The sequence below is a fragment of the Microtus pennsylvanicus genome, chromosome 9 (genome assembly GCF_037038515.1).
Source record: "Microtus pennsylvanicus isolate mMicPen1 chromosome 9, mMicPen1.hap1, whole genome shotgun sequence".
NCBI classification, from domain to species: Eukaryota; Metazoa; Chordata; class Mammalia; order Rodentia; family Cricetidae; genus Microtus; species Microtus pennsylvanicus.
Genome location: NC_134587.1, coordinates 53,847,372 through 53,859,424, shown reverse-complemented (window position 1 = coordinate 53,859,424; position 12,053 = coordinate 53,847,372). Strand labels below are relative to the sequence as shown.

The 12,053-nt window shown below is 50.6% G+C and overlaps 1 protein-coding gene across 1 annotated transcript; it reads right to left on the bottom strand.

Annotated features, from left to right (window-relative positions):
• Positions 1–2,831: 2,831 nt before the first annotated feature.
• Positions 2,832–10,154, bottom strand: Arsh (arylsulfatase family member H). The gene is made up of 11 exons (XM_075984627.1): positions 10,125–10,154; positions 8,304–8,334; positions 8,005–8,113; positions 7,607–7,728; positions 6,546–6,671; positions 5,323–5,746; positions 5,001–5,137; positions 4,337–4,471; positions 3,965–4,127; positions 3,726–3,847; positions 2,832–3,185 (listed from the first exon to the last, which is right to left on the bottom strand). The coding sequence occupies exons 1-11, from the start codon at positions 10,152–10,154 to the stop codon at positions 2,833–2,835; spliced, it is 1,752 nt and encodes a 583-aa protein (XP_075840742.1). The 3' UTR covers position 2,832.
• Positions 10,155–12,053: the final 1,899 nt, after the last annotated feature.

The window sequence follows — 12,053 nt, the reverse complement described above, 5'->3', positions numbered from 1 at the left end:
CAGGGTTTCATGGGAGCAGGGGGTGGATGGAGTGGGGCATTATGGGAGCACATACTGACACTCAGCTGCTGACATCATAGTGCACAGGAAGTAAAGAGACCACTTCCTGTGTCCCTTTGAAGGAAATGTACATAATTACTGGAAGCTATCATGGCTATGGCTGGACATGACGTTAGTCTGCAGTGCCTGGGGGTCAGGTGGGGTCGCCCCCTACCTATGCTCCTGCTGTTGTGGGTTTTGCCAAATAGGACGGAGCTACAGCTACTGGCAGGCAAAGCCAAATGCTTTTCTTCCACAGGGCAAACAAAACGCTGCATATCGTGGAGGTATCCCTACTGGTGCATGGACACGGGTGCCCCACACAAGGATGGGCTCACTGTGTTGAGTGTGGAACAGGAACCACCCATTCCTGAAGAAGATGCTGGGACCAAGTGTGATCCCTTACCCTCCACACATCACCAGTCATCTAAACTCAGCCCAGGAGTAGCAAGTTTTATGTACAGTCCGTGGGGACCCCAATAGACCACCAGCGAGACCGACTCACCAAAATGCAAAAGCAAGGTTAATTGTGTGCACGATTCAAGCCTGCAGGGACCTCGTCAAAGCAGCTGGTGCAGCAGAGGCAAGAGGAGGAACTCTGCCCTTCTAGAGGCCATTATTTAAAGGCAAAACCCGAAAAGTTACATTAGCAGGGTGTGGGGCGACCGGCTCAATCCTGATTGGCTTATATGTAGGGACTTTTCAGAAATTTTGCTTTTGAACCTCACCTGTTGCTTGTCAAGTTTTCTTATTGGCTGACCTTCGGGTGGAGACATTCTGTGGTTATCTGTACTTTCCAGATGGCTACCCTGTTACTTTTGCCCCTAGCCATTTCTGAGGACCGGATTTTTTTTTTTTTCTCAGAAAATAGCTTACACAATACACAAGATGAAGGCAGAGGACAAAATGGGGGAACTTTGGTTCTTCACTGAGCACATCCCCTGCAGGGCCGTGGGAATCCCCAGAGCAGATATCATGTGGGAACTGCCAGATCAGACCTGGATGACGACCATAGGGACACACCTATCATGACCAGGATGCCATGTGTGGACCTGCATGGGTTGCTTACCCTCCCGTGTGGCACACCCCCCAACTCCAGGTTCTACCCCTACATGGCAAGCAGCATGCTGGGCTTCACACTCTAGATGTCCCCACGCACATAAGCACGCACACTCTGCTCAGAGCTTTCTGGCGGGGAGACAGCGTGACAATGGCTCCCTACATGGGATTTTCACTGCATGGGGATGGTTTAAGCATTTGGACCATCCACGCTCCTTCCCACCCTAGAAAGAAATCCTAAATCATTGGGAAATTTCCTCAGGCTGCTCCCAAAATCCCTAGGGCCACAGTGGGGCTTAGGAAGTTGGATGTGATGTCATCTATGACGAAACTGATCTCTAGAGTCCAGGATCTGTCTGACAGCAAACTGGTCTAGAGTCTCCTTGGAGGGCACTCAGGCACCTCCCATCATGCTTTGCTGCAGGACCCTGGGTCACTCTTTTCACTTCCAGGTTGCTTTTTTAGGGTCACTTGACTGTTCGTTTGTAGCATTTCAGATATGATGACATCATGATGCTGCTTGGTTATTATCTACCATTTGATGTCATGACATTTTTGTTGCCTTCCTGACAGAGACATGATGACATCACAACAGTATTTTGTTAGTCTCTGAGGGCAGATGACTTTATAACGCCGTTCTTTGGCTTAGTATTAGAGACTTGATGGTATCACAATGTGTTTGTGGGAGTGTCCACCATCATCATCTACATCTCTACCCATAAGTCCCCCTGCATGGGTCAGAAAAGAAGCACAGGTGGCATTTATAACATATGACCATTTATTCTAATTATGACAATTGTATGTTAATTTACTATGTGATACTTTATGCTAATTTATTACAATGACACACAGATCTCTCAATCTGTAGAATCTTCTCTGTTTTCAGGAAAACAGGGAAGACCTGCTGAGGAAACTGAAGCATGGACCTCCTGTGTCGTCATGCACAGGGTGGTACCTCAAATATTTTGAGGGATAAATGATGGACAAGAAGTACCATGTGAGCACCCACTATCAGAGAGCATTGCATGAAGATCACTCTGCTTTCAGGGAATACCAAGTGAGAAACACCTTGCTCAGGGAGTACCAACTGAGGAGCACCCTGCTCTCATGGTGCATCAGGTAAGGAGCTCCCCAGCAGTCAAGAAGTACTATGTGAAGAGCATCCCACTTTCAGGAAGGATTGTGTGAAGAACAACCTGCTGTCATTGAGCACAATGGGAGGAGCACCCATGTGGTAAGCGCAAGAGTCAGTGATCACTCTGTAAGGAGCACTACCGCTATCAGGGAGAACTGTGTAAGGAGCACCCCTGCATCAGTGAGCACCGCGTGGGGAGCATGGTGTTCTCCAAGAGCACTGTGTGAGGACAATCCCTCTTGGCAAGCACTGTGGGGAGCATCCAGTTGTCAGTGAACATTGTTGGGGAGCACAGATTCTCAGGGAGCACCTTGTGGTGAGCAGCCCGCCATCATAAGCACATGTAGGGGGTACCTGAAGGTCAGTGAGCAGTGTGAGAAGCATCAGTAATGGTAGAGCACCATGCTGGGAGCACCCTGCCATCAGTGAGTACCTCATGGGGATCATCCTGCCATCATGGATCATTGCATGGGGAAGCACTGCTCCATCACGGAGCACCACGTGGGACGTACACCACCCTCAGTGAGCTCTGTGTGGCAAGCACATTGCCATCACGAAGCACTTCATGGGAAGCACCTGGCCCTTGGTGAGAATCGTGCTCACGCATCCTCCCCCGTGCAGCCGCAGAGGGGGAAAGCGGCACCGCAGCAAGGCTGCAGCCAGGGCTTCCAGAGGGCGTTGAAGACAGAGAGCTGGCGGGGTGCGGGAGTAATGGTGGCTCGGTGCTTCCTCATAGCCACTGACATCTTGCTGAGCACTGTCTCGAACAGTGCTTCGTTGTCGGGGTTCAGCGGCCGTGACTCTGCAGGGTCTCGAGAGATGTCAAAGAGCAGGGGTGGGTCGTGGTGGGTGACATCACCAGAGCATGTGCACACACTCCCGCCGTGGCAGCGGTCCGAGCCCTCCGGGGAGACATTGGGAGTGACATAATGGGCCTTCCACACAGTGTTGCCTGCACAGGGGAAGAACCACATGACAAAGCAACTCCACGGATTTCCTTTCATGTGACTCTGTGACTGTCATGGAGGAGGACCCCAGGGAACATGCTCTACAGTGGGGGGAGGCAAGACTAGGTAACATCATTGTGAGGAGACCTTTGACCAGAACAGATTGTGCTCAGGTCATGGGACAGTCATCTGAAGATACTTTCAGAGGCTTCTTCCTGATCCACTTACTCTCCCTCACTTCCTCATCCTCTGCATTTCCTCTCCCTTCTCCACAATTGAACTTCCTTTCCCCTTCCTCTTCCATTTACCCTTCACTTCCTCCCAACTTCCCTTTCCCCTTCTCATCACTTCTGGTATCCCCCTCTTCCTCTTCCACACCTGCTTCCTCTTCCAGTTCCACTTTCTACTCCTCTTCCCATTTCCCTCCTACTTTTTCCTCTTCCTGTCCCTTTTCCATTTCTCTTCCTCTTCCTCCTTCCTCTTCTGTTTCCTCCTCATCACCTTTGCCCCCCACTTCCTCTTCTAACGTTTCTGTCTCCACTTACAGTCCCTCTGGTACCACCGTACGCTGTGCAGGAAAATGCCACAATAGTGGAACAGGAACTCATGGTCCGAGTGCTGCACATGGCCCTCCAGCAATGGCATCAGGTTCTGGCCATCAATCACTCTTTGTGCAGGAAAAAGAGGAAGTCAGTGGGAGGGAAAGGGACGGGATTTCAGTACAAATTCTCCCCTGCCAATCATCCCTCAGGCCCTGCCCACACACAGCCCAGTCCCTCATCACCTGTCCTGGGGGAGGATCCCGCCACCCACGTGACTTAGTGTGGGGAGCAGGTCCATGAGGCTTGTGGGCTCCTCGATGACTCGTCCTGCCTCCAGCACTGTAGGCCACCTGAAGATGCCAGGCACACGCACTCCGCCCTCCCAGCCACCCATGCCACTGCCTCCTGTCATATGACCAGCGTGAAAATGGGTAGGTGAGAGGGCTGAGCGAGAGCGAGGTTACTACTGCCCATTCCTGGGTCCCGGGTTCAAATCCTGCATCCTACCCCACCTTGGGGAGGTACGGAGGAGGGGAACACAGTAGCACAGGTGGCCTTTGACCTCCACACAGAGCCTGGTGGGACAGTAGTGCATTTTGGGAGCTCTCACTCACCCCTGTAGACCCCATTCCAGCCACCAGCTCGGACCCCGCCCTCCTCGGCCTCCAGGCGGCCACCATTGTCTGATGTGAAGTAAACCAGGGTCTGATTGGTCAGGCGCTCCCGGTCCAGGGCAGCAAGGACTTTCCCTGGGGGGAGGAGATGGGGGACAGGGGTATGTGGACAGTGTGTGAGCCTAATGTGAGTGCATGGGGTAGAGCCAAGGGTGGGGCAGGACCAAGGGTGAGCATGAGGGCACGGGCAGGGCTTCAGGTGAGCACATGTGGTGGCCTCGGTGGTCCTATGAGGTGGGGGCGTGGCCTAGCTTGTGCATGTAGGTAAGGGGCCTCCCTACAATGAGAAGGTAGGCAGTAGTGGGGCCCTACAATGAGCACATGGGGCAGGAGTGGGGCCTGCAGTGAGCACCCTCAGTGTCAGCCAGAATGTGGGCGCTGCGGGTCCTTGGATCACATGGGATAATATCATATCTGATTATTGAACAAGTTATTTCCAATGATGTCAAATGATAATATGGCGCTATCACTCAGATAACAGGATGCTTCATCATTAAATCATGTCATGACATCACCAGCTGACGTTGCAGACATCTAGGCAATCATATTTACTTCACGCACTCTTTACATATGCGATTTCTGCACTCAGCCATGTGACACTCACCCACCATCCAGTCTAGCTCCTCCACATTGTCCCCGTATGCCCCAAACTTGCTACGACCCACGAAATTTCCACGTGTAGGCAGCGGCGTGTGCACATGTAGGAAGGACAGGAACAGCAGGAATGGGCTGCGCTTGTGCCTGTGACAGGAATTCAGGGGGTCACATGTCCACTCCAGACACCCCACAGCCCTTCTGCCAGTCATTTCCAAGGATAAGCCCTCAACTAGCCCACGTCAATCATCCCTCAGAATACTTCCACAGAGCTCCCATGTCAATCACCCCTCAAGACCTGCCCCCAGCCCTTCTGTCAGACATAAAGTCACCTGTCGATGAAGGCAAGCGCCTCGCTCAGCATCAACCCTGCCGCCCGTGCCTCATCAGCTGGCTGCTGGATGACATCATGGTCACGCATGATTATGCAGTTCCACCTGCGCACGAAGCCGTAGCTGCTGAACCAGGACAGGAAGAAGAGTGCAGCCAGGAATCCAGAAGTGGCCATGAGCATCCAAGGGACAGGAAACCAGCCTGCCAGGCGGGGCACCAACAGCAGGAAGGGGAGGGTGGCCAGCACTGCTGATGTCACCCACAACTGGATACGCAGCCTGCGATGCACTTCCGGCCAGGCACCAGCACTGCAGTCTCCCAGCAGTCCCAGTGGCATCCCGTAGAAGAAGTCAAAGCCGTGGTTGAGTGGGTGTGCACAGTGGTCGCCACGAGATGCACAGCTCATACCCAGGTGCCACTTACCTGCGTGGGCGGGACGGGTGGCAGAGTGACGTCATTGGCATGTCATTATGTTGACATCACACCCTTGTGTCTGTCCGCTTTTCACATATTCTAGGCCTGAACCATTTTCAGTGGAAAATACAGCCTGAGGAACCCTGGAAGCCCCCTCTACTCTGGGCGGCACCTCCGTCCATGCCAAGACTCCAGCATGAATCCATCACTCTGCAGTAGACTGCACATATCAGGTGACCAGCTGACTTCCCCTTGGTGCAGGGCTGTCAGGAGGTGTGGGTGTTGATGACTGACAGGTGTCAATCATCGGGCACTCTGGTATCATTTTTGTCAGGAAGTCCCACTCCCTAAGTTCCACCTGGCCACACAAACTACGACACCCCTGATTCCCCTTCACGTATGACCCCTCACCCCTTCTCACTATGACCTCTCCTCACCTCTGATCTCTTCCCCTTCTTCCTCACTCCTTCCTTCTCTGACCTGTGACCCTTTGCCCCTCAATTATGCACCACTCACCTCCTTCACCTCTCTCTGTTCTGACCTATGACTCCTTCCCCATGACGTGTGACCCCTCACCTATGACCCTCCCTTTCCTCACCCTCCTCTCTGACCTGTGATCCCTCAGACCTCCCCTCTATGACCTATGACCCCCCTCCCCACCTCACCTCTTCCATCTGTGACATGTGACTCTTGACTCCTCATTTCCTCCTCTGACCAGTGACCCCTTCCCCTCCCACCACTGACCCCTTACCTCTCACCCATGACCCCTTCCCTTTAGAACCCTCCCCTCTCCTCTCTGAGCCCTGACCTATGAGTCCTGTGCGGTATCCCCTGTGTTGCAGCATCTTGGCGAAAGTCGTTTCATTGCTCGGGAGTCCGCCCGACCCGCCCAGCCACATGACATCACGGTACAAGTTGTTGGGTGACGCCATGCCTGGGGGAGCAGAGGTCAGGGGGTCACGGCACTGCCATCTGAAACTGTACCCTCAGGACACTATCATGACATCAGCACCACAGGACAATGATATCAGCACTCTCAGGAGGATATCATGACATCAGCACACCCACATCCCATCATGACTGTAAGTCCCAGTCTCTGGCCTCCATCTTTAGAGGCCTGTCTCCATCTTTAGAGGCCTGTCCCTGTGCCCGCCAAACCTTGACCCCTCCCCCAGTCTATTTAAACTGCTCCCTGGAAAGTCCTGTTGTGCTACCGTGCCCCATCACCCCCAACCCGAATCTCATTAAAACCTGGAATATCCTTTACTTCAGCTTGTTGTGATTTGGCTTAATTGGGATTTTTGCTTCGGCAGAAAGTTCAGTATCTTGATGTCAGTACTCTTATGCTGCCATGATGTCAGCACCCCAAAGACAATGAGCAACATCATGACGTCGGCACCCCTTTGATTTCCCACTACAGGAAACAGAGGGGTCACTATGATGATATGGAAGTATATTTGCTTATATGTAAATTTATTTAAGTGCCAATTAGCATATATTATTGAGAAATCAGCCAAGGAACACTGTCTATGTAGACTCAGTGCATGTTGGGTAAGGAGCCAGTAATAACATCTGAGCACTCAGGCTGGTGCATGCTGGGTAGCTGGCAGCCGTGATGACGTCAGGCATACGTGGCATCCACCTGAGCCCATGGGGTGGTGCATGCTGGGTAGCAAGCTGACTGCCGTGATGTCATGCACACCCAACAGTATGCACGAGGTGATGCATGTTGGATATGGGGCTGCCTGCAATGACTTCAGGCACATGTGGCAGTGCATACTGGGTAGTGTACTGTCCACCTGAGTGCACATAGCAGTGCATGCTGGTTAGGGTATTGTCCTTGGTGACGTCGGGTCACGTGACACTCACCTGAGCGCACAGGGTAGCGCCCTGTGAGGAAAGCTGCACGGCTTGGTGAACAAACAGATGCAGCTGCCAGGTGCTGTGTGAGCATCACGCCCTCGCTCGCCAGACGGTCAATGTTTGGAGTGCTGAGGGGGGTTCAGAGGGAGGTCATACGGTGGGGGTGGGGTTAGGAGAGGTCATGGTATCAACGTGTTACTCCCCAAGCTATGAATCAAGACTGACAGCTAGGGAGAGTGGTGGTATTCCTGTATCACTGCCCAAATCAGAGTCACATGGGCTGCACGTGACTTCTGTGACCATACTCTTCTGTGGGCAAACTTGGGCTTCTGCAAGATGGCTGCCGCCACTGTGGGGGAGATATCACTGGAAAAAGGCGGGGGCTAAGATGTGACTCAGTTTACCTGACAGAGGTGTTCCCGTAGCAGCCTAGGTCCCCCACGCCAAGGTCATCGGCCATGAGCAGCACAATGTTGGGGCGGGAGTTCCGAGTCACAAACTCACCACGTGTGTCTGCAAAAGCAAGGCAGAGGAACAGCCACAGGCAGAGGGTCCTGGAGAAAGGTGGGAGCAGCTTCAGTGTCAATCACTCCATGGAACATTCTTATTATTCCATATCCTCCAAGTTTCAGTGACGCCCAAGCTCACCCATTCAATCATCCCTCATACATGCCCACACACAGGAAACTGTGTGTCCTCTCACCGTGTGCTTTGCGGTTGCATCTTCTTCTGTACTAGAAATAAAAGCACAAAAATAAATTTAAAAATATAAGTGTGATCACTTGTCATCTGCATGTGACCTGGCTATGTCATCATGCTGACAACATTCTGATAGACTTTTAGGTCAACAGGACCACCAGGGTGGGGCTTATTTCATGCCAAGTGGAAGATATTCCTCAGGTTTACAGGAAAAGACATGACTTTTAATTGCAGCTCATTATGTGACCTGTTTCCCAGCAAGTGGCAGTAGTTGGAGACAGGGCCACTTAGAAAAGGTGGAGCCTAGATGGTAATTGTAAGCCCTGGTCTCTGGCCTCCATCTTTGGAGGCCCTGTCGCTGTGCCCACCCAGAGGACGGTCAAGACGCAAAAATCTTGACCACGCCCTCAGTCTATTTAAACTGCTTCCCTGGAAAGTTTCCTGGTGGTGTCTTTCCTCATGTCCCCCCTGCGGTGGTCGCATTTGCGGCTTCCCGGTTCCCCCTTGGGTCCACCTGAGAGAGCAGGAATCCCATTAAACCTGGATATTTCTAATTTGGCTTATTGTGATTTGACTTGATAGGGATTTCTGCATCAGCAGAGAGCTCACATTAGGAAAAATTCCTAACAGTAATTATATGCATTCCCTTCAAAGTAAAATGGTCTCTTTACTTCCTGTGCACTGTGATGTCAGCAGCTGGATGTCAGAATGTGCTCCCATAATGCCCCACTCCATCCACCCCCTGCTCCCATGAAACCCTGCTCCATTCCATCTTCCCATGTTGCTCTTCTCCATCCTGTGCTCCAATGATGCCCTGCTGTCCCACAGTCTCCCACAGTGCTCTGGAGGGCAATCTCAACGTATACCTCCCTCCTGTCATTTAGAAAGAAATGGTTCACATTTATAACAAAAATTCAAACAGAAGGGAAGTGAGTGTCACTGCCCAACCCATTGCAAGGCATCCTGGGATAGCAGGGAATTACATAGTGGAGAAAAAGAACACGTCCCTAATGTCACCCACTCTGACGCTTCCACAGACTCCTATGCAGTATCCCTATGGAATTCTGAAGCCATTTCTGACAACCCTGTCTCAGCAGTAATGCTCCCCCCTCCCCTGGGAACCAAGGACCTAACAATTGCCCAAGCACGTACTGAAATGTTGGGAACTTTCCATCAGCTCCCTGAGTACTTGTCAATGTTCTCCAAATAGAGCTCAGTTATTGAATAGGGGCAAGATAACCCTTAGGTGTTGACTCAGTTAACAACTACACATGCACATACTACTTTATGTTTTGACTCAGTCCCTGGGAAAGGGGCAAAGTGACCCTCAGATGTTTCCCCTTACTTCATGTGATCTGACAATCGCTCTCCAGTCAATTATTGGTAATAACCCTTTTAAATAAGCCAATCATAATAGTTAAAGAACAACCTCTAGACACCTCTTGCTTCTGTGGTTTTTCCCTTTAAAAATAGCCTGTACCAGCCATTTTGGGTCTTTCTAGCCTCCCGAATGCTGAAAGACCCTGTCATGACAGAATTAATAAAATGTGCATGCTATTATGTCAGCTGTGGTGTGAGAGATAGTCTCTGGGGGGATGACTCTTCCTCAGTGATTGGACTCTAGGGTCCAATATCCCTTACCCCACCCCAGGTCACAGACCCTCACTTAAGCATGAGCCCATAGAGACAAAGGAAGAAGACCCTGTGCACACACAGCAAAGGATGTGGGATATCCTGGGCTTAAACCATTATAACTGCTGATTCCTTATTAATTTCCAGAATACCAGGGGCCCAGAGGCCCAGGTGAATGCATAGACTCTCTTACCAGTTCCTGAAATTTGATAAAGAGGCCCATGGCTTCATTAAAAACAATTCCAGGGATGGTAGGGGCAGAATCGTGAGCAGTATTTATACTTCCAGGGTCTTTGATATCACAGGGTTACCTCAGTCACCCCAATTACTTAGACATGGCTGTTTTATAGTAATTGTGTGATGTGTCGGGAGTCTGAGTTGCTAGTGATCAAGGATGAAGTTCAAAGGGAACTTGGGCAGTTGTTAAATTTTTCATCACTCCCTGTGGCCTCAATTACATAGCCAACCAGGCAGGGTTGGGCAGGGTCAATAAGAAAACATGGGGTTTATTGGGTCTGCCTGATGTCACATGAAAACTACTTGACTTTCTGTGATTCCCTCACATTATCGTATGAGAATGTTCAGACAGAGAAACAGAAATTTACATACTCCTGTCAATAAAATATACGACATTTTCATAATAACCTGGACACCAGTCACTCCTGTCAATCAAACTCCCATCATGACCCAGACCCCAGTCATCCCTGTCAATCAACACAGGTGATTTCCCAACATGACCCAGACCACATTCACCCCTTCAAATCAAACACTCACTTCCATCATGACCCAGACTCAAGTCACTCCTGTCAATTGAACAACATTTCCAATCATGTCCTGAACCCAGCCACAGCTGTGAAACAAACACACATCGTTTTCCATCATGACCTGGACTCCAGTTACAGCTGTTAATCAAATGTACCTCATTTGCTATCATGACTGAACCCAGTCACACTTGTCAATCAAACACACCATTTCTTATCATGACAGACAGATGGGGGGACAGATAGCTCCTGCTCCTGAGCAGACAACACTCCTGAAACACCCTCAACAGCTATCACATTCTCCCCCCAATCCTGAGGTCCCCCCTGCTCAGGAGCCACAGAGAACCATTGACCCTCTCCCCCCACCCCAGCAGGGTGATAATAAACTGAATAACCAACAGACAGCACTCACCCTGAGCTCCTGCTGCGGCTCTTATGTGGGGACACAGTCCTTTCCCATCAGACAGGGACACTGGCTGAGCCTCATTAGCATATCTGGTTATGCCTGCCCTCATTGGCATAATTAAGTATCCTACTGTCACATTAGCATAATTAAGTATCTCTGATCTCATTACCATAATTACATACTAATTAGGGTGTCTGGCCTCAGCAACCTCTCCTTCCAGATTCTTTTTTTATATATTTCTTTTTTTTTTACATTTTTTAAATTTATTTATTTATTAAAGATTTCTGTCTCTTCCCCGCCACCGCCTCCCATTTCCCTCCCCCTCCTCCAATTAAGTCCCCCCCCCTCAGCCCGAAAAGCAATCAGGGTTCCCTGTCCTGTGGGAAGTCCAAGAAACCCCCACCTCCATCCAGGTCTAGTAAGTTGAGCATCCAAACTGCCTAGGCTCCCACAAAGCCAGTGCGTGCAGTAGGATCAAAACCCCACTGCGATTGTTCTTGAGTTCTCAGTAGTCCTCATTGTCCGCTATGTTCAGAGAGTCCGGTTTTATCCCAGGCTTTTCCAGACCCAGGCCAGCTGGTCTTGGTGAGTTCCCAGTAGAACATCCCCATTGTCTCAGTGTGTGGGTGCACCCCTCGCGGTACTGAGTTCCTTGCTTGTGCTCTCTCTCCTTCTGCTCCTGATTTGGACCTTGAGATTTCAGTCCTGTACTCCAATGTGGGTCTCTGTCTCTGTCTCCTTTCATCGCTTGCTGAAGGTTAATATTCAGGAGGATGCCTATATGTTTTTCTTTGGGTTCTCCTTATTTAGTTTCTCTAGGATCACTAATTATAGGCTCAATGTCCTTGGTTTATGGCTAGAAACCAAATATGAGTGAGTACATCCCATGTTCCTCTTTTTGGGTCTGGCTTACCTCACTCAGGATAGTGTTTTCTATTTCCATCCATTTGCATGC

Coding starts and splice junctions, on each gene's coding strand:
- Arsh (XM_075984627.1), bottom strand. CDS start 10,154: ATGGGCCTCTTTATCAAATTTCAGGAACTG. Junction 8,114..8,303: donor ATGCAACCGCAAAGCACACG/GTGAGAGGACAC, acceptor TTGCTTTTGCAG/ACACACGTGGTGAGTTTGTG. Junction 3,848..3,964: donor GGGATCCTCCCCCAGGACAG/GTGATGAGGGAC, acceptor TCCTGCACAAAG/AGTGATTGATGGCCAGAACC.